Source organism: Bombus vosnesenskii, unplaced genomic scaffold (assembly GCF_011952255.1).
Source record: "Bombus vosnesenskii isolate JDL3184/JDL3185 unplaced genomic scaffold, Bvos_JDL3184-5_v1.1 scf7180000013267, whole genome shotgun sequence".
Taxonomy (NCBI): domain Eukaryota; kingdom Metazoa; phylum Arthropoda; class Insecta; order Hymenoptera; family Apidae; genus Bombus; species Bombus vosnesenskii.
The window spans coordinates 8,139,985-8,159,229 of NW_022882927.1; the positions used below are offsets into that span (position 1 = coordinate 8,139,985).

At 41.8% G+C, this 19,245-nt stretch overlaps 1 protein-coding gene and 1 long non-coding RNA gene across 2 annotated transcripts; one reads left to right on the top strand and one right to left on the bottom strand.

Annotated features, from left to right (window-relative positions):
- Positions 1–2,624: 2,624 nt before the first annotated feature.
- LOC117230784 lies at positions 2,625–9,729 on the bottom strand. The gene is made up of 2 exons (XR_004492858.1): positions 9,384–9,729; positions 2,625–4,170 (listed from the first exon to the last, which is right to left on the bottom strand). It is a non-coding gene; the product is annotated as an uncharacterized LOC117230784 (long non-coding RNA).
- LOC117230781 (sodium-coupled monocarboxylate transporter 1) lies at positions 9,500–18,292 on the top strand. The gene is made up of 5 exons (XM_033488554.1): positions 9,500–10,286; positions 10,937–11,111; positions 12,199–12,350; positions 12,912–13,052; positions 15,627–18,292. The coding sequence occupies exons 1-5, from the start codon at positions 9,928–9,930 to the stop codon at positions 16,777–16,779; spliced, it is 1,980 nt and encodes a 659-aa protein (XP_033344445.1). The 5' UTR covers positions 9,500–9,927; the 3' UTR covers positions 16,780–18,292.
- Positions 18,293–19,245: the final 953 nt, after the last annotated feature.

The following is a 19,245-nucleotide window of genomic DNA, read 5'->3' on the forward strand; positions in this document are numbered from 1 at the left end:
TGAACGATATTACGACACAGTGGAATGAAGCTTTCTCGCACTCTCTCCCTAATCCATTCTTATCGATGTAATTTGCCTTTCTTTCTTTCGTTCACGACTTACTCCGAGAATGTGTCATAAATATCTCGAGTCTGAATTATCGAAATTGTCTCGAACTGTGAATGTTTATACAGGGTGGTTGGTAACTGGTGGTACAAGCGGAAAGGAGGTGATTCTACGCGAAAAAGGGAGTCGAAAATATAGAATAAAAATTTTAGAATCATCCCCTTTCCGCTTGTACCACCAGTTACCAACCACCCTGTATATACCGTTGTTCTCACGCAAGTACGATTCTTATTGCTTCACGACAATTCTGTTAGCTTTAAGATTCGATTTACATCATCCTGTGAGATACGGGATATAGGTATGCAATCCCAGTCCTTCGCGCCAGTAATATACACTTTAAGCGAGGTCTGTACGATCCACGTTCATATATCATCGCCTCTTATCGCGTATTATAAACGTAACACCGAAACGTTGGACTGCATCATGTAGTGCTTGTGTAAAAATAAAGATACATCAGTGTAACGTCAAGGGCGAGGTTTCGAATAAAGAAAAAAAGAAAAGGAAGAAGAGACCGGAGCTTCAACAGGGAAACCTCGTCTCGCTTAGATGGCACTTTAGAGAGTGCTGTCCGCAAATTTTATTTTTCCCCCGCGTTTTCTATGTTACCACTATATTTTGTACGAGAAGTTTCAAAGTACAGGCTACAGGTCCCGCCAGGATACATCACTCTATTGTTCTAGTCTTCCAACCTACTCTAATTCTTATCCCAGCTTTTGGCTCATGTTCTATTTCTCTCTCTTTTTATTTTCTATCTACTTTATTGCTAGTGAAGCTGCAAGCTACGATACTTCGGAAGAAATATCTCTGAAGATGAATTTTCTTTGTAACAAGGTACTAATACGTTCTTACTTAAGGATGAGTCTAATCCTTTCCAAGAAAAATTATCATTAAATACTACGCTGTTCGAAACACTTAATGTATCTCTGTTAAATACGCATGCCTCTACTGCGTCAATCAAGTAAACAAGTCTGAGAGATGAGATCTTACGAGCTCGATCGGTATTATTCGTATGACGCTTTAATGAAAATTTATTTTCAGAGAATCGTTACAGAAAAAGCGTATTTCCTGATAGATATTTTCATGGACCCTACGTCAATCGATTTTCGGCATGATTTTTTAGAAGCAATAGTTTTAATATAATCCCCATCCCAGTTTTCCTATGCAAATCTCATTGCAAAGTCCATATGCAAATTTCCAATGCAAAGTTCAAAGCAAACGCATTCAAAAGTTAAAATTCAAGCAAATCCTATTCGAAAAATATGACGCTCGCTACCTGTCTCATATGCCAAAAAGTTATTCCAAAACATGCCAAGATATTACTAACGATAAGCTGTACTCGCCAATGTAAGGCCCGTTATTAAGTAAGAGTATCAAATTTTTATATGTACGTCCGATCTATGTAAACCTTTTGCAAGAAAAGTTAATCTTCTCAGATTACGTTCTAGAATATACATATTTTTGTTATTCTTATACGATGGCTCAAGAAGGTACTTCGATGTGCCTGTATATATTACAGACTATCTATATCTTCATCCATGCGTAGTAAAAATAACCTAACCACGATAATAATATTACCAATCAAATATTCTGCAAAATCAATAAGAGAAGCACTGTATATATTAAATATTTCGAGCAAACATCGTTACCTTAAAGCAAACAGACAAGCGACCGTTCAACCGGATGGCCGAAATCTACGAAACGAATAAGAACGTCGATCCTATTTGCGTTAGGAATTCGTCGAGAGTCGAGAAGCTGTCGAATCGCGGCGACAAGCGCAGTTTCCCGATCTGTGCGACGTCGCCGCGATTTGGCTCCGATCCAACCGCGTCTCGTGACGCACAGAAACAGACCGAACGCGACGATGCACGCGTCCTCGCAAGAAAAATCCCTGTCCTGTTTCCGACATCGCCTTCGAATCGAGCAGACGCCACGCTATCCCGTTCTCGAGTGTTTTTCGTTCGTCGAACGCGAGTTATCGCGAGCTATCGCGAGCTTGGAAACTTTCCTAGAACGATCCCTGGACAAACTGCTAGCCGAAATTCGACAGGAAATTCGGCTGACAAGTTGAGAACGTTTAAGAGCGCCGATTTGAGAATTACAGGAAAATGCTTTAAGTTACGCCGTTGAAGATTTATCGTCCCCTAAGAACTAGAGAAAATTGTTTCCTATTCTTTCCTTTCTTTTTCTTTCAGAGCTAAGCGAGGACGCAATTAAGGGACAATTTTGACTGTCGTTCTGGATCCCTAGTTTCAGTTATTTCAATTATACGTTATTATCGTTTCGAACGTTGTACAGAGTTTAAAGGCTTTCGTAGAATTTTAGAAACTCGTAGAAAGCTTCGATTTCGGTACGCGTTTGCATCCATTTTTGTTTCGTCTAAAAGCGAAATACTCGTGTAATTCATCGAGCTCAAAAATTTCAGCTCGCTTAGTTTTCCTATAAACACATCAAGATGAAAACTGATCGATATAACTCTTAAAATAGTTCTCCTGTTGCGAAGCTTTTGTCTTTACTTTTTCTTTTTTTTTTTTTTTTTTCTTTCAAAGCAGTTTGATTATGCTCTCGCTGGTTCAACTCGCGAGATCACGACCACCGTCGTGTATTAAAAGAGTAACGAAAAAAGCAAGGAAAAATAATAAAAGACCGAAGCTCATGCAATATGCATACAATCCGTGCTGGCAAAGGCCGGAGCAGCTGATATGGTTTATCGTTAATCTCCGGCTACCAATTACAATACCGTTATCGCTGATGCTCGTCATGCGAGAATTTTTCTATGGAGTTACCGAAACCATCATCGAACTCGAAATCTCTTCCGAATAATCGTTAATTAAACAGTCCTTTTCACGTACGACGATTCATAAGTAGTCACCGTACTAATCGAGAAACGATTAGCCCCTTGGGAAATCCTTGGCGAATGCGGAAATCTCTGTTTCGACGATGTTAAAAGGAACGGATAGAAGGGATATATTTGTCTGTCGGTGAAAACGCGACTGTTCCAGAGCGCATTTTAATACTCGATTTGTAAATCGGCTACCAAGCGAGAAATCAATCGGTAATGAAAGTTTCATGAGACGCGAATTTGTATCGCGACTCGTACGTCACAAGTTTCTGTTCGTTCGCGTTGCTGCTGAACAGAGCAGACGGGATAAAAGAAACAGATCGACCGTCTCGGAGGATTGCTTTTTACGCAATGTTATTTCGGGTTGTCACGGTTCATTATATTCGTCTCGTTGAATACGATTCCTCGAGAATCGAATCGCGACGAAAAGACTCAAGCTATCGTATTTACAGCGGAGATCCTTTCTTCCTTTCCTTTTTTTATTCTTCATCTCTTTCCCTCCATATATGACACTATAGAAACGCAATAATTTGAAAAGCTGCGCTCGATGAGAACTTCAATTAAATTTGCAAGCAATCGCCATTTACGATTGAACCGCAACGTTCGGCCAGCCGTAATAGCTGGCAAACGAATGTCCAAAAGCGAAACGTTATAGAATCGTATCAAATGCCTCGGTCGTATAATTGATTCATGGATGCTTCCAGTAAACTCTTTTATCATTCAATTTATTCTTCTTCCGTTAGTCGTTCTCGCATCTTGCAATAGAAAGCTTGTTCAGTTTTATCAAATTTTCATAATAACTCTTGCGAAACTTTGCATGCTATTGAAATCGATCGAGATTCTTCATCGTTTCTCTAACATTTCTCGAGTCTTCTGGTACAATAATCGTAATGGTTATTAACGTTATGATGACTAGCGAGAAATATTCAAAGTCGTTAAATTTTCTTACAAATAACAAAAATCATATCTTATCCATTGTTGGCGTGAAACTAAACGATCGTCATAGCGTTAACGATCGACGGATAATGCAGAGCGTTTCCTTTCTTGTCAAATTCGCGTTTCAACTTTGTCTCTTCGAAAAAGTCCCAGCTTTCATCAACCATGGCGTTACCGCTTCGCTGCACAATTACTTTGTAGATCGTTCATAAATCCACGAAGTGCATCGATATCAGCAAAGTAGAAGGTCCTTCTTGTTACAGGTCGGCGAAGTGCACACGAAATGGAAGCTGAAAAAGAAAAAGACACCGTGTAGCTGTATCGCGTCGAGTTTATCGGTAGGCAGCGAGGTGCAGCTTTCCCTATCGCGCCGGAAACGTCGATCATCGTTCGGCGAAAGCAATTTTCCCGTGAAAAATTCCAGAAAAACGTCGTAATGCCGTTAAACGATTTTCGGTCGATCAGCTATTTAAAGGAATAGGAAATACTTCGATCGATGGCTGGTTCATCGAGCAGGAGGTAAAAAAAAACTTGTGTCGGTCGATCGAGTTCGAACCTAAAATTTCTTTAGAAATAGATTTTGAACAAAAGATTTCGATATTTCGAAGCGATTGGATTTTCAACGCATTTTTTCGTTGCTCAAGAAATTTCGAGAAGAACAAAAGTTCCAAAAGCAGCGATCCGTCACGGTCGGTCCGATAAAAATTTCATTGGTCCCGGCTGATCGGAATCACGCGTCGCGAATAAATTTGCATCCGCTCCTCGGCCCCGATAGGTCGCAATGGATTTGCCGCTCTCCGAGAGCCGGCTAGCATCGAGACGTCGATTTAATTCGCGGTCTACCAATTGTTTGTCTCGTGACAACCGTTCTCGTGATCGATCAGCTTCCGTGAACTCGAAGCACGTGCTCTCCCCTCCACGTAAGTAGTTTCTTCTACCAACGAATTAATCATACTAGCCGGCGGCTGTTGATAACGAGCAATCAGTTAAATTGAGATCGTTAAATCTACGCGAAGCTGCCATTCGTGATAACCACAAGGGAATTTTTTTACTGGTTTTTTCGATGCTTATACCGAATAAAAACCACGTAACAAGTGTAATCTTTCTAACGTTGTTTGCCCATGACTCTTGACACCATCGATAAGAAACTGTGGAAAATTTCTTCGCTAACGATCCTCTCTAACGATTTAATTAAGTACCGCTCCTCGTAATTCGAACGGTGTCATTCACGATCGTCGAGCGTCCAAAAAGATTTTGAAACGAGACGCGTGCTGGGTAAACGAAATTCTTCTTGCGCGAGCTCTGGGTATACCGTCGTTGATAAATTGGGCAGTGTCTCGTAAGATCTCTGTTAATCGCGCGTTGCGAAATAACCGGCAATCACATGCTAGCGTTTGAATCCTACGTGCCTTTCTTCACGAAAAGCTTGTTAGATGTTGTCACTATCGCTGTTTACGGAATAAGAGAAATTTATTACCGTTTCCAGCCGTCATCTCGCTTCCATAAAACAGACATCCACCCTCTCCGTTCGCTGAAGTTGACGATGGAAGGATGTTATCCGCCTTTGTTCCTTGCAAATTGATTTTACAATTAGCTTCGGTTCCAAAGATCCGCAACACTGTGACGTCTTTGGGATTTTCCTAATATCTCACGTGCACGATCAAACATCGAGAACTTTTCGTCGTAATTTCCGCGATTTCACCTGTCACGGTTAATTTCTTGTCCAGCCTCGACCTACGTTTTAAGCGAGCCACACCTTGCTCCTGAATTTATAAATCTGATTTCCGTGAAAGAGGGAAATGGATTGGGATTCAGCTCCAAGGAAGCGCGGCTCGCAAGATGCTTTTCATGGCAGGGATTAAGATTCTCCAGATTTCAAACGTGCTCTCGAGATTTCCTGAATGCAGTGGATTATAAAAAAAAATCCCTCGTTCTACGGAGAGAAAAATATATGGCACGAAATGCTACTTTATCAGAGGAAGCGTAAAGTTTCCTTGGTTTTTACGTAGAATGTAAGAGGTTTTTACGTCCGGACAAAATGTTCGGGGTGGGATTCTAGACAAGGCGTCGAAGGCCATGGAACGGAATGAGACACTGACAGATAGAAATGCGTATAAAGAGGAAACGTCACGGGCTCATTGTTTCAAAGTGCACGGTACGAAAAAGCTTCCAGCGTTAGTATAGCCATTGGCTAAAAACACTACCGTCACCGAGTCTTTCGTCAACATTTGACGTTTCCTTTGCATTATGCGACCCGCATTGTTCTCGAACGCGCGTTAAGTAACGCGTGGCGATACGGGAACAACGCTCCGTACGATGGAAGATGAGAAAGTTGTGAAAAAAAGCTAGGTTTCTGGAGACTATGGCATATTTCAGTGCTGTATGTAGTCGTGTAAACGCCATAATTATATATCATTTCTGCATCTTAAACGAAGAGAAGTGAACTGGTCGAATACAAATCGGCGAAGACCCTTGATGGCGTGATGATCAATTATGTTATTCAATATTCACGTGACAAGCCATTGTACGTCGACCGAAGATTCCAATTGACTCACGTGTAATTACATCTGTCACGCTGACGCAACATTTATCAAAAAAAGAATATCGCAGAAATCCCTCGATGAATTATGCAATTGACATTCGTATGAATCTCCCAAATTGTCAGTCGCGGAATTTACATTTACAAATCGATAAAATAATTCCAAGAACATATGTATATATATATATACATATAAAAAGATATGTATATATACCATCTCTATTCTAGAAATTACTTTTATTCCAGAAACTGTCGCTCGTGTGCTACTAAGAACGCTCAAACACACCTTCGGATACAATCAACACCTCACGAAACTAATTACGTCCTCGACCTGAATTTCTCAGCTACCTAAAGACATACTGATAAGTGTTCGTCTGGTTCCCTTCACACGTTCGTCTCCATTCGTGCACAGTAGTTTGGCGACAGAGAGCGAAGGGGAAACGAATGGGACGAGTCAGACGTCGACAGATTAGAGTTTTTCAGGGAAATTTCCGCGGTGTCGGCGCCGCAGCATGGCTGGGTGTCACGTATCTAAGTAGAAGGCAGCCGCCTGATCTTGGTATAGGGAAGGAAGGCGGTGGCTCTCTTGATACCTGCAGACGACAAGGACGAGCGAATGAAATTGACTGCGGCGCCGTGCGTTTCACGGTGGCTGCGCCACTTGGCTCGACCGTACAAGTAGCTCGTTCCTTCCCTTGTGATTTCACCGGGGCGCGTCGACGAGTAGCGACGTGGCTTCAAACTGAGCGATTAAAGCCGAAAAAATCTTTCCTTCGAAAAGAATCTAGTAGAGTAAAGAGAGAGAAAATGAGAGAGAGAAGCAAGAGATTTCAAGACCAAACGCGACTCAATTTAAAGTTGAGGTAGATCGGAAAAAATCGAGGTTAGGATTTAGAAAGCTGCAGGGTCACTGGCCCGAGTTAGATACGATTAGCTAGAGGATGATGCATCTAGTTCTCTGTGTTCGTTTCATGTTCTACGGCTGTTCGATGATTCGTCCATCGCTGTTGGATTAATTGTCACGAGCGAACGAGTTTCGATAGGCACGCAGAAAACAAGTGGCTCGTGTGTCACATGCCAGCAGCGGTATTTATTGCCTTATTTATGACACCGAGGCCGACGTATCAGCTGAACTGGAGCAGATGATTCCAGTTGAGTTATATCTATGCACGCCTCTATCGTTATTTACATAATTCGTAAAGTTTTGGCGAGCTTGATCGCCAGAAAACGCGTGGGGTAGACGCAATAGGAGAATCCGCAAAAATTCAACGAGATCTTTGATAACCCTAAAGCGAATTACGTCCGTACGAACGAAAGTTCTCGTACGTAATTTATAGAAGGAGAATAATCGTGTCGATATAAGCAGAAAACATCCGGGATTCTAAATTTTAATTACGGATTAAAATGCATGATAACTCCGTTTCTCCTCTCTCCGCAGAAACGTAATCTGTGTAAACGTGCGTATTTTTTACCAGAGATAAATTACATAAGAAAAAATCTCGATCTTTTAATTTATCTCTCTCCAAATAATTTCTGCAATTGATTCACGTTTGTTTATCAAGTCTGCAGAGAACAAGCGACGTTACTATAACTCAATAAAGAAATTCGTACTGTCCCATTTGTTTTAAACGAAGAAACAATTCCGGTTAAAGAATTCCTGATCCGCATACGAAATATTCTCGCGAGGAACGTGGTTCGGAGCGGCCGACCGTTCGATTGCTCGGGCGAAATGGGTTAAACGCAGCACGATAAATAGCTTGCAATTGATTTCGCATTGTAACTGCGGAAACGAGAGTCGAGGCTCGAGGATATTCGCGAGTGTACGCAGGTATGTCGATGGAACAACGTCCAATGGAATATTTCCTGATTTCCGAAAATCAACGAGACAATAGCGAGTTTGTGGAGCCGTGACAAGGATCGATAACTCGAATTACGCGTCTCTAAACTGTATGGAATGTATTCGATAAAATTGCAAAGAAAAAAAAATTAACGGAGAGAATTCTCTCGCTTGCCCGCCAAGGAAATTTTTTTGTCAATAGCGATCGATTCGAGGTGACACGATTCTGATAATGAGATTGTAACTTTTTCTACAAGGATAAGAATAGCGTAAGTATAATAACGTGAAAGAATATACAAATTTGTAGTAAAATAGGAAAGTGGGTTAGGTCAAAGAAAGTGATTTTTTCAAGACACTAAATATTCCTCAAGATTACGTTGTTGACTCTTCCTTTCTATTTGGTTCTCTCGTGTTCATTTTCAGCAAGCGATATAAATATTCTAATGATAATTTCTTATCTTGAAAAGTTAAGTGATTCTACTTCTTTTTTGTGATCGATGCGTCACGATATACGTACATATAAAGTTTTCCTTGACTAAATATATCAAAGATAGTTACGTCCTCGATAATTAATAAATCTGCAAGAATACAAATATCATAAACAAAATATTTGCTTTAACGAGAGGAAAGCTCCAAATTCGATAATTTTCACTTCCTCCTTAAATTTTGATTATCAAAGACCAGTTATTCTAATAATCCCTGTACTATTGTACATACAATTTGGAATAGTACACGACAACACCACATCTGCGTTTAATTTCTAAGTAATTGCAAACAAAGTGAGATTTACTGACTTATTATGCATTAAATGCTGCTACAAGCTCTTAAACAAGCAAGTTTCTAAGCTCTCGGTCTTCTAAACGCAAAGAATCCGAATACCTGGCTCATGTGGCACAAACGACTGCTAGTTGATTTAAATCAGCGTTAAACAGTCGTTTAGACAGAATTACGGATAGGATTATTAATTTCAGAAGAATCATTATGAATCGAATCGGTAAACAAATAACGTAAGTGAACAAACGAGGAGCCTAATGCGGTGTGCAAACGCCGATAAACAATAAAGCGATAGAAGATAAGAAAAAGCTTTGGCAGTGTCTTACTAGTCCCTTCCACTCTGTTACCCTTACCCCTTTCCTCGCACTTGCCGGAAGATAGTCTCGAGTTGATGTTCGTCGCTCTATCGCTGCGGATAGCTCTATCTCGCTCCTCGTCCCGAACATAATAACGTGAAGTGGTTTACGGACTGCGTTCAGTCAGAGTACGCGCTGCCGTTCCGATCGCATCGGATCACATCAATCTTCTATCGCTACTCGATACAGACTCGCGAAGCATCGCGACACTCGCCACGAACACGCAACACGTGTACGTTTATGACCACGTCGTAAAACGTTCGAAAATTCTAGCTTGAGAAACGCGTGAACGCGACGCGAATCGTCTTGTCACGCAACGATCGTTCCGAGCTCTCGGCATTCACTGGCCACGGTGTCGAAGGGAATCGAGCGCGACACCTGTAAACATAACTAAACTCGAGACTGTTCCGCGGGTAGATTCAAACACGAGGTCGTTCAGGATAAGCTCGATCTACGTCGATAGCATTGACACGCTCTTATTTTCCGCTACCAGAAAGGACTCGATAGTACAGGAAGAAACGGCCCCGCAGGAGAGCCCAGGATGACGATCGGCGCGTCGTCCATGGTGATTGACTATCTGGTGTTCGTCGGCTGTATCATCGCCGCGTTTGTCATTCCGCTATGGGGCAAATTTCGTGGCCGTCGAAAGGAGACCACCAAAGCGGACTATGTATTCGCCACCGGAAACGTCTCGATGGGCGCCATGATGTTGTCCATCGCCCGTGGCACCCTTGGTGTCCGATCTTTCCTTGGCTATCCGTCAGAGCTGTATTACAGAGGTAGCGCCATGTGGGAGACCATCTATGGTATGCTGCTCGCGTATCCCATCGTGTGCTTCATCTTCGTCCCTGTTTACTACAGCCTCGGCATCACGTCAGTCTATCAGTATCTAGATATGAGGTAATTATCTGCGAGAATCGTGTTATTTCGCGATATTCGTGAGAATATACGTTGAGAAACGCTAGCTTGTATATTGTATCTTGCAAATTCGAATTCTCGCGAAAGAAAACATCTCTTCCTTTGTTGGATGGAAAATTTGATGCCGCGAGGAAGCAACCGATGTACTTGTTTCATGTAAATTTCATATTTCGAAAATATATCGAAATAATCGATGACCGAGGAAGTTAGTAGATTCTGTCGTCTAAACGGAATACCAAGCGTAGCATCAGCTTTTTCTCCCCGAAATAAAAACGCCTCGACTTCGTGGCGTTTCGCATCGAAATCACGCGGACACGTGACGGATCATGGAAAAATTTAAATTTACCGTGTACACGATGCTCGAGAAGCTCGATATCGTCGTTTGCTTCGCCGAAATCAGGCTGCTTTACATTTTCAATTTACGTGTACCAGCCATGATATAATCCCCACTCTTCTCCTCTTTTTCGCGATACTGCGAACCTTTCTAGACTCTTTCTTTAAATAGAAACGATTGTTTCAGATAGTTTTTAGAGTTTGATTTTTCCTATGAACCTTGAAACTACTCTCGCGTTTAACGATTATGTCCGGCCGTGTCGGAGAATAGACCTCTTGTAATTATGCTAATCCACCAGGTTCAACTCGAAGCTAGTCAGATGCCTCGCGAGCTTCTCTTACGTGATACGTAGCCTGTTGAACTTGGCCGTCACGATATTCACGCCTTGCGTCGCTCTGAAGGCTGTGATTGGCTTGCCGTACTGGGCCAGTATCTTGGGGATCACCTCGATATCCGTCGTCTTCAGCGTTATGGTAAGTTTGATATTAAACGTAAAAGCTTCGGATAATGATTTTCGAGAATCATAAAAATGAAACGTTAAGCGTATCGTAATGTCCTGTTACATGTAACCAAGAGGTTGAATATCCTATTAAAATTACAAAAGAATGTTTTATCTAACTTACAGAACGGTACAGAGAAATAGAATACAAATATTCGACTGAAATATTTTCGAAAATAAATGATATCGTTTCAAGTTATATTAGGTTATCTCATAAGTAATGAGATTTCTTTCTTATGAAAACAAAATCTGACGGAAATTAACCAGTGATATATAGACTGTTGATGTTTTTATGGAAAATTTAAATGTCCAGAAGAGTACAGAATGTACATACTAATATACAAAAATACTGTACCATTATATTTATAACAATTAAAGGCTGAAAGAATAATGATTCTATTCTATTCTAGATAGATTCCATTTCTTTACTAATATTCACAAAAATGTAAATTTGCATAAACATCTGCAACATAGTGAAGTATTTCGCTCATTTTCTACAATTGTCGTCACTTTCCTATTAAGCTTTCCATTCCCCTTTTATAAAAGACCGATGGTGACGAGTTCCATTGTTTTAAACTCAACTCTCAGAAAAACCTCGTTACTTGTGACCTCATAAATATTCATTCGAGAACAAAAGTTCATTGACTAGCATGATTCTACTGTAACGCGGCGATGCAAACGGAGAAGAACGTTTCCAAGGACCGATGATTTTCCGCGTAGAGACTGAAACATTTAAATCGTCCTCACGATGTCCGCCGCATTTTCGTCCCATCAATTATTCGCGATCCGAGGAAGCAGACTATTCGTCCCTGTTCGTGGTGCATTTCCAGTAGAGAGGATCGTAAATACGATACGCGCGATCGTAAAACATACACGAACAGCGGTGACGAGCCATAAGTGTGAAAATCTACCGCTTTATATGGCCTTGCTTATATCGATACGTTCCCATTCTCGAATTCATTTACGCGTCCTTTAATAATCTGCAGTTGCTCTCCGCAATCAAACTCGAATCAACGAATATTGCAGACTACAAACGAAAATGCTCGTCTTTTTATTCGCAGGGTGGTTTGAAAGCAGCCATCCTCTCGGATGTCATACAAGGAGTGACGATGATCGGCGTTTCGCTCGTGATAATCGCTAAGGGTTCCGCTGATATCGGACCTGATAAGATTTTGAACGTGACGTACGAACGTGGTCGATTAGATTTCTTCAAGTAAGTACAAATATAAATCGATTATCTAGATGCCGAAATTAAGTAGGCTATTAGGGATTAAAATCAGGTGAATTTCACACTTTATTTTATTGGACATTTATCGACGATCTCGCGAGCTTGAAACTGTGTCACGTTTCGTACGAAATATCTGTATGATCTAACCGAATAATAAATCGGTGTTAGTTCGAAGGGGATGTTCACATAGTTTTATTATTTTAACGTTGACTCTGAACAATCGATCCTCTGTGGACGTTATAGCAACATCTAGCTAAGAGCAGCAATAAGATTACGAGACATTCATCGCGTAATTCTAGTTCAAAACACTCGTCTCGCGAAGCGAGGCAGTGGAGAAGGAACAACGTAACCTCGAATTACAACCGTGGGTCCCTATCGAATTAGCCCAAATCCGTGTTTGCTTCGGTGCATTTTTAGTGAAAAACAACTCGACGCGTTTCTCTCCAAGTTAAACCTATAACGTCGAGCGTTTTGAAAACGAGAACACTTTTGATCGACTGCTACTTCAATTTCTATTGAGTCAATAGGGCCGGTCTCTGATTTCAGCACAGATTTGGATCCCACCCTCCGAGTGACGACTCTGTCAGCAACCTTGGGTCAATTATTCATGAGCCTGTCCATCTTTGGCTGCCAGCAGAACTTTGTGCAACGATACTGTAGCATGACTAGTCAACGGAAAGTCATAAAGTGAGTAATTTCTTTTATTCGACCTTACCAACCTTTTCTAGAAATTCGCATATTTATAGAAGATTTTTCGTACCTTGCCGATAATTTTGAGAGGAAATAATTTCTCAAATGAAGTTACGAATGTTCTACCTCGGTAAAAATTTCGAAATTTCCGAGCATCGATTATTCGAAATCTGCCTCGAAGTTTCTGCAATTTCAGCAAAAATTACACGATATGTAGGGCGAAGTTCGTGAATACAGAAGTTGCCCATACTACTTCGAGGCACGCACAGAATTAGCATTTTACGCGACAGATATGTAAACAAGTGTCGCGTAGATAACGCCACGTGTTACAACGTGCAATGCTAAAATTCGTGTCATGGAAGAGGTCTGCCAATAAGGAAACGTTTATTAAAATTCTACGAAAAAAGGAAGTTTCCAACTGAAAGATAGAAAGAAGAGAAAGTAAATTTCACAAGTTGAATTTGTCGTAATATTTTGCCATCGCCATTCCTCGCGTTACTTCTGGCCCCTTGGAGTGGCTTTCCGCCGAACAATCGAGAAAATCACCGGTGAGGGAGATCCGATGAGAATTGGGATTCATTCTGTATCCCCGAAATCGAAGCGACAGGAGTACGAGTCGAAAGTTTGCGGATCACTTAGTCGACGTGTACACGGAATCGACTGTTTCCCCTGGAGCTAGACGAGGAGCAGGGGAATCCTTCCGGGGGTGATCTCTGTCCGGCCGACCATGTCTAGTTTCCTTTCCTTCTTTTTTCAGTTCTTCCTAGCTTTGTATTCTTTCTTTTTTACACGTTCTTTCACTCTTTCTTTATCGATCGAAGCAATCGAGGTCTGACTTTTTAATTAAAAGGTCAATCACAAATGGTGAAATGAGTCATCGTCACGCTGCCAGAGACGCAATTTTTGCCTGCCGCTGCGTTGGTTATCTTACTAAATTATTATTATGATCTGGCTGCATGAGTCGCGTGACAGCACGTGATAACCAGTCACTTCGCATTATGCAAATTGTTACAGTCGTCTGGCTGTTATTCTTACTTATGATTGTCCATTAATCGGTCCTTCTCCTCGTTTATCGAAACACCGGACAAACAACAGCGTTGCTTACTTTCGCTCGTCGATTTTTCATATCGGTGTCATTTTTTAACTACATCCAATTGGAATAAACATCGAGCGTAAAACGCGTTAATGACGTGTGTGTAAGCCTGTTATTTAAAAAAGCTAAGATATGCAGCAGAACATTTATCTAACTCGCATAGAATCATCTGTAAGTCAAAAAGGCTATAAATAATTTCTAGGAAATTGTAGTATCCGCTGCCGTTTAAGAACCACAGCCGCTTCTTTTCATCTGGTGACGCGATAACTCCGTTTTTCATCGCCGAACACCTGCGATGAAAAGCGGACTTCTTCCCGCCGAAAGTAATTTGCGAACTTCTTTTCATCCTTCCTTTGGGATAAGAAAGTTAATTCCGAATGATTCGAAACGAGGAAACCGTACAGGATGGTCGATTATATAACCGACGATCGAAACGCGAAAAGATCTCTGGTGACGTTTCGCGAAATGAACAAGTGACATTTGTGAAAAGCATAACCCGTCCCGTCGTGTTACCGTACAGGGGAAAAATGAAACAAACGAACAGCCGATTTCAGAGGCAATTTATCTCTCCCTTTTTCGAACGAAACATCGACGAGGACACGCGTTGGCATTCCATGCTCGCGGACGTTTTATTAGAACATAAATCCGAACAGCGACGCGTCGGTGTAGCTGCGATAAAAAGCCCCGCCGAAATGGACTTTTATTAGAATATAATCGCGGCCATGGTTACGCGTTCTCTCTTCGCGATAAAAATGTTTTCCCGTATGGATTTTTATTAGAGTATAACCGCGTGCGAGCGAGCGATCCGAAACTACCAACGATTTGTCACTTTATTACGCAATTTCGAGCAGCATTGATAAAGTTTTTATTGTGAGAACGTGCGAAAGAAAAACGACGTCGCTGTTTTGTTCTAGGACGTCCGCGCACAGAACGGATAACCGTTTGAAATTCGTCCGAAATCCAACGATACTTTTTCCTCTTTCGATTGGGATTTTACCGAGATTCGTCGCGAGAATGAGAGCTCCGATCGTAAACGTAAATAATCCTACATATCTCGTGAAATAAAACGTTTAAAATTTTCGAACGTCGAGAACCCCTTGGTAGCAGAGCAGATTTTCATGCAGTTCGTATCGGCTTACCGTTTTCTGATTCGTGAAATTTTCTCCGCACTCCTCGTTACCACATAATCAATGAGCCCTCCGCCTGGCACCCGGACAGGGATTAAATGGCAGCGGGCCAAACTTTTAGGAGCAGATACTCCTTCTCTAGCTAAGGTCAACAGTATCAAGTCGACCGTGTATGTATCTAATGACGTTCCTCGCTCGTAAGATCTACCCCGAATCGGTTTTGCACGAGTTGCAGGTGGAAAATAAAAGTCCATCGAATGACGAGCAATGAATAAATTGCGAACAGGAACTTTTACCATTATACTCAGGCTGTTCACATCCTAATGGAAAAATATCTCGTGCTTCTTTTAGGACCATGTTAGCCAACATGCCGATAATCTTCATCTTGTTCTCTCTCTCCTGGGTGGTTGGCATGGTAATCTTTGCTAACTACGCGGACTGCGATCCTCTCACACTAGGATACATCTCGAAATTCGACGAGATCGTGCCGTTCTACGTGGAAGACAAGTTCCTTAACTTCCCCGGTTTGTTGGGTCTCGTGATGGCTACTCTATTCAACAGCGCGCTCACCTTGGCGGTGTCGAACCTCAACTCTCTAGCCACGGTCACGTTCGAGGACTTCCTCAGTCAGATACCCGCACTCAGAGAGTTGAAAGATAAGCAGCAGCTACACCTCATCAAGGCGATCAGCGTTATCTACGGCGTGCTGATAATAGGCGTGAGCTTTCTCGTGGCGATGTTGTCGGGAGTAATCGAGTCGTCGATGCTGATGACATCGGCGACTTCCGGTCCGTTGCTTGGCGTATTTGTGTTGGCTATGTTGGTTCCCTGTGCCAACTGGAAAGGTGCTGCGACTGGGATGATCTTCAGCCATGTGACCACTTTGTGGATAACCTTCGGACACTTGAGTATCGGCAATATGCACAAGGCGGAATCGCTTCCTCTGTCGACGGAGAACTGTCAGAACGACACGTTCTCTCCTTGGGTCACGCAGTCTGAACGCTTGTTGGACGCTGCGCTCAACGTCACGAACAATCAGTATCAAAGCGTGCCATTACTTAACGCGACCCAGGCAACATCTGCCAGAGGTCCACTCGAATATTTATATAGCATCACGTACATGTATTACGCGCTCATAGGAAGTCTGTCGACGGTGATCGTCGGCATTATCGTGAGTCTGTTGACGGCCAATCCACAAGAAGACATGTACGAGCAACATCTGCTTCATCCACTAGCGGTGAAGATATCCAGACACTTCCCGGGAAGACGAAGATTGTACGCGAGCAGCACGCGGTTACAGAACGAGCAGAACGCAGCGAATGCGACTGCTTCCTCGTCGGTGACCTCGATCGCGAATGCCGCGGAAAAGACTGCTCCTCTTCAAGGAATCGTCGATGATAATGGGAAGCTTCACATCGACATCGGTTACATGGAGAAGCTTAATGCACTCAAGAACGTCTCGCTCGATGTGACCAACGAGGTCAGCAAAGGAACAAGGCTTTGAGAAAAAGTTCCCAGTGTGACGTTCAGAACGCGATTACAGTGTTGCTCGATCTTTTTCGAAAACGAGGCTGATTTCCATTTCCCTCTCCAACTGTTGTGTTAACGAACCTCCAGGGTGAGCGAATTATTTTCCTGTAGGTGCACCATTTTTACGATTCTTTGTTAGTATTATAGTCAAATGACGACCCTAGAAATATCTTATTGTTAGTAGTATTCTCATTGACCATCCTGTAGAATCAGCATACAGCTATTTTTATTTCCAATAACCAGACAAACGCGCAATTTTACAGGGTAGACGCTAGTACAAAGTTATATGCATGAACGAATGGCTTCGTTGAGCCACATTTAAGAAATAGTAGGCGCGCGATATTAATCGACCGACTGTGCACGCGCATACTTAAGCGAAGTAATTACGTTAAGTGAAGTGATTCCAGGAAAGATGCGATCACGCGTGTCTAGATGCCGAGAACTAAAATTCAGTCGGTTTTTCCCCAAGGTATTTCCTAAAACACTCCCCAAACGAGCCCGTTTCGGTAGTTGCAGACTACAAACGGTGGCATTTATCGGTGCACGCGAAACTGCATCTACCCTGCTGACTCGATTTTCTCCTCGCGTTTCTCTCGTGTTCTCCTCCTTTATATTCGTTCCTCTTCCGTCTTGTCCGTTTTACGTCTTTTAATGACGAGATCGACAAGCTCTCACTTTGTTTTCCTCTTCAACGCGAGCTTCCCATGCGAAGCACTTAAAGGAAACGTAAGTTTCGTTCGAGCACACGAAACTTCGTGAGAACACCAAGCCATTTGCGATAGAATCTTCATTTCGCAAATTTGTAAAGATACTGTACGTTATACGTACACGCGCGTCTAATACTCATTGTTCAAAGTCAAGAGCGGAATCCGCGAGTCCTTGGCGATGTCAAGCACTTGTTTGCAGAGTTCATGTTCCCGATCATCGAGAAATTATCCGGTGTGTCTATCTCGCTCCCCGGCGATACGGGGAAACGTCGTTCGTTATTCGTGTTTGATACGAGAGAAAGTAATCTCTGACATTTGTAGAACGCTCACGCCGGTGACCTGTGCCTGTTGGTCCGCTCCTGCGTTAGCGTGTAACGAAAGTATTGAATCGTGATATGATTGCAAAGAATCAAGTAGATGTTAATGCGTTTCGTTGCGCAAGGTCCGGATTCTTAAGGTCAGAGTTTCCCGCGACGAATGATTCACTATATGCAAATGAATGAGGCGTGTATTGACAGAGCGTGATGAACAGTTCACGTAAATTGTATATTGAACGATATTGTATATTCTACGATATTCTACGTTATTATAAGTTTTATATCTCATAGATTATGCGTTATTTTTTTAACAATATATAGACATATCTATAGAGAATAGCAGCGCTAAACACGATATATGTAAAATATAAAATGAATCTGTATGAAATACTGTGAATATTTATTTTGTTCTCTTTTTGCATACAAATATATCACGTTTTGTACGTGTTGTGTTGAAAATTCATCATTCTTTACTTTCTTTCCTGCTTCATCTATCGTCTGCCTGGTTATTTATTCAAGTTGAAATATTTCGAATTTCGCGCTTCAATTTACATTTTCCTCTACTTTACTCGATAAGATTATTTTACTCTGTCAATAACGAAACAGATATTTGAAAACAAGAACCTCGTTCACTTAATAAACAAATTCTAGCGCCAACTGCAGCAGAAAGATCTCTTATTGTACGAAATAAAACTCCGCAACTATGTTATACCGTTCATTCATCACGTCAATCAATCGATTAGATAGCGCTATCGTTTATTCAGGTCATAAAGATATGTAGAAAGATAGAGTATATACGCGAGTCATATATTATCGTGTAAGTGGATGCGATACGGAAATAGAAAGAGAACGCTGCATAGAGATTCTTTCTGTTATTGTCTAATAAGACACGCACACTGACGCTGCTCGTTGATCGATATTACACTTATAACTTACATATTTACTGTACAAACGTGTATATGTTATTAGACGAGGACTCAAGAGGCCACTATATACGTAGAGTCTTCTTTCTATTCCTGCATCACTGTTTCAATTCGCTTACGCACTCTAATCTTTATATCTCTACGAGTCAAATCGTTCCAGCTGTTCTGACTGTTTCTTCGAACTCTGTCAAATCTGATACCATTGCAATGTAAAAATCACAACGAATCGCTTGGATTAAGAATCAGCTCGCGTTTGTCGAGAGAAGCCATCAGCATCGAACGACTTTATCGTTGAATTTCCTTGAAACTAAAGTACGACAAATCTATCGATCGTCGTTTTCGACAAAAGTAAAGTTGCAAATTTACGAGGAACCAGAGGCAAGAAAATATCTATTCCGTAGAATCCCCATAGAATCTCCGTGAGAAGCAGGAACATAATCGAAATGGAGACCATAAAATTTTACTCAAATTTCCGATGTCGTGAGGCGTACCT

What these genes read in the sequence shown, in the direction of transcription:
- LOC117230781 (XM_033488554.1), top strand. Translation starts at nt 9,928, where the DNA reads ATGACGATCGGCGCGTCGTCCATGGTGATTGACTATCTGGTGTTCGTC. An exon ending in TATCAGTATCTAGATATGAG is followed by an intron (nt 10,287 to 10,936) that starts GTAATTATCTGC and finishes CTAATCCACCAG; the next exon opens with GTTCAACTCGAAGCTAGTCA. An exon ending in CCGTCGTCTTCAGCGTTATG is followed by an intron (nt 11,112 to 12,198) that starts GTAAGTTTGATA and finishes TTTTATTCGCAG; the next exon opens with GGTGGTTTGAAAGCAGCCAT.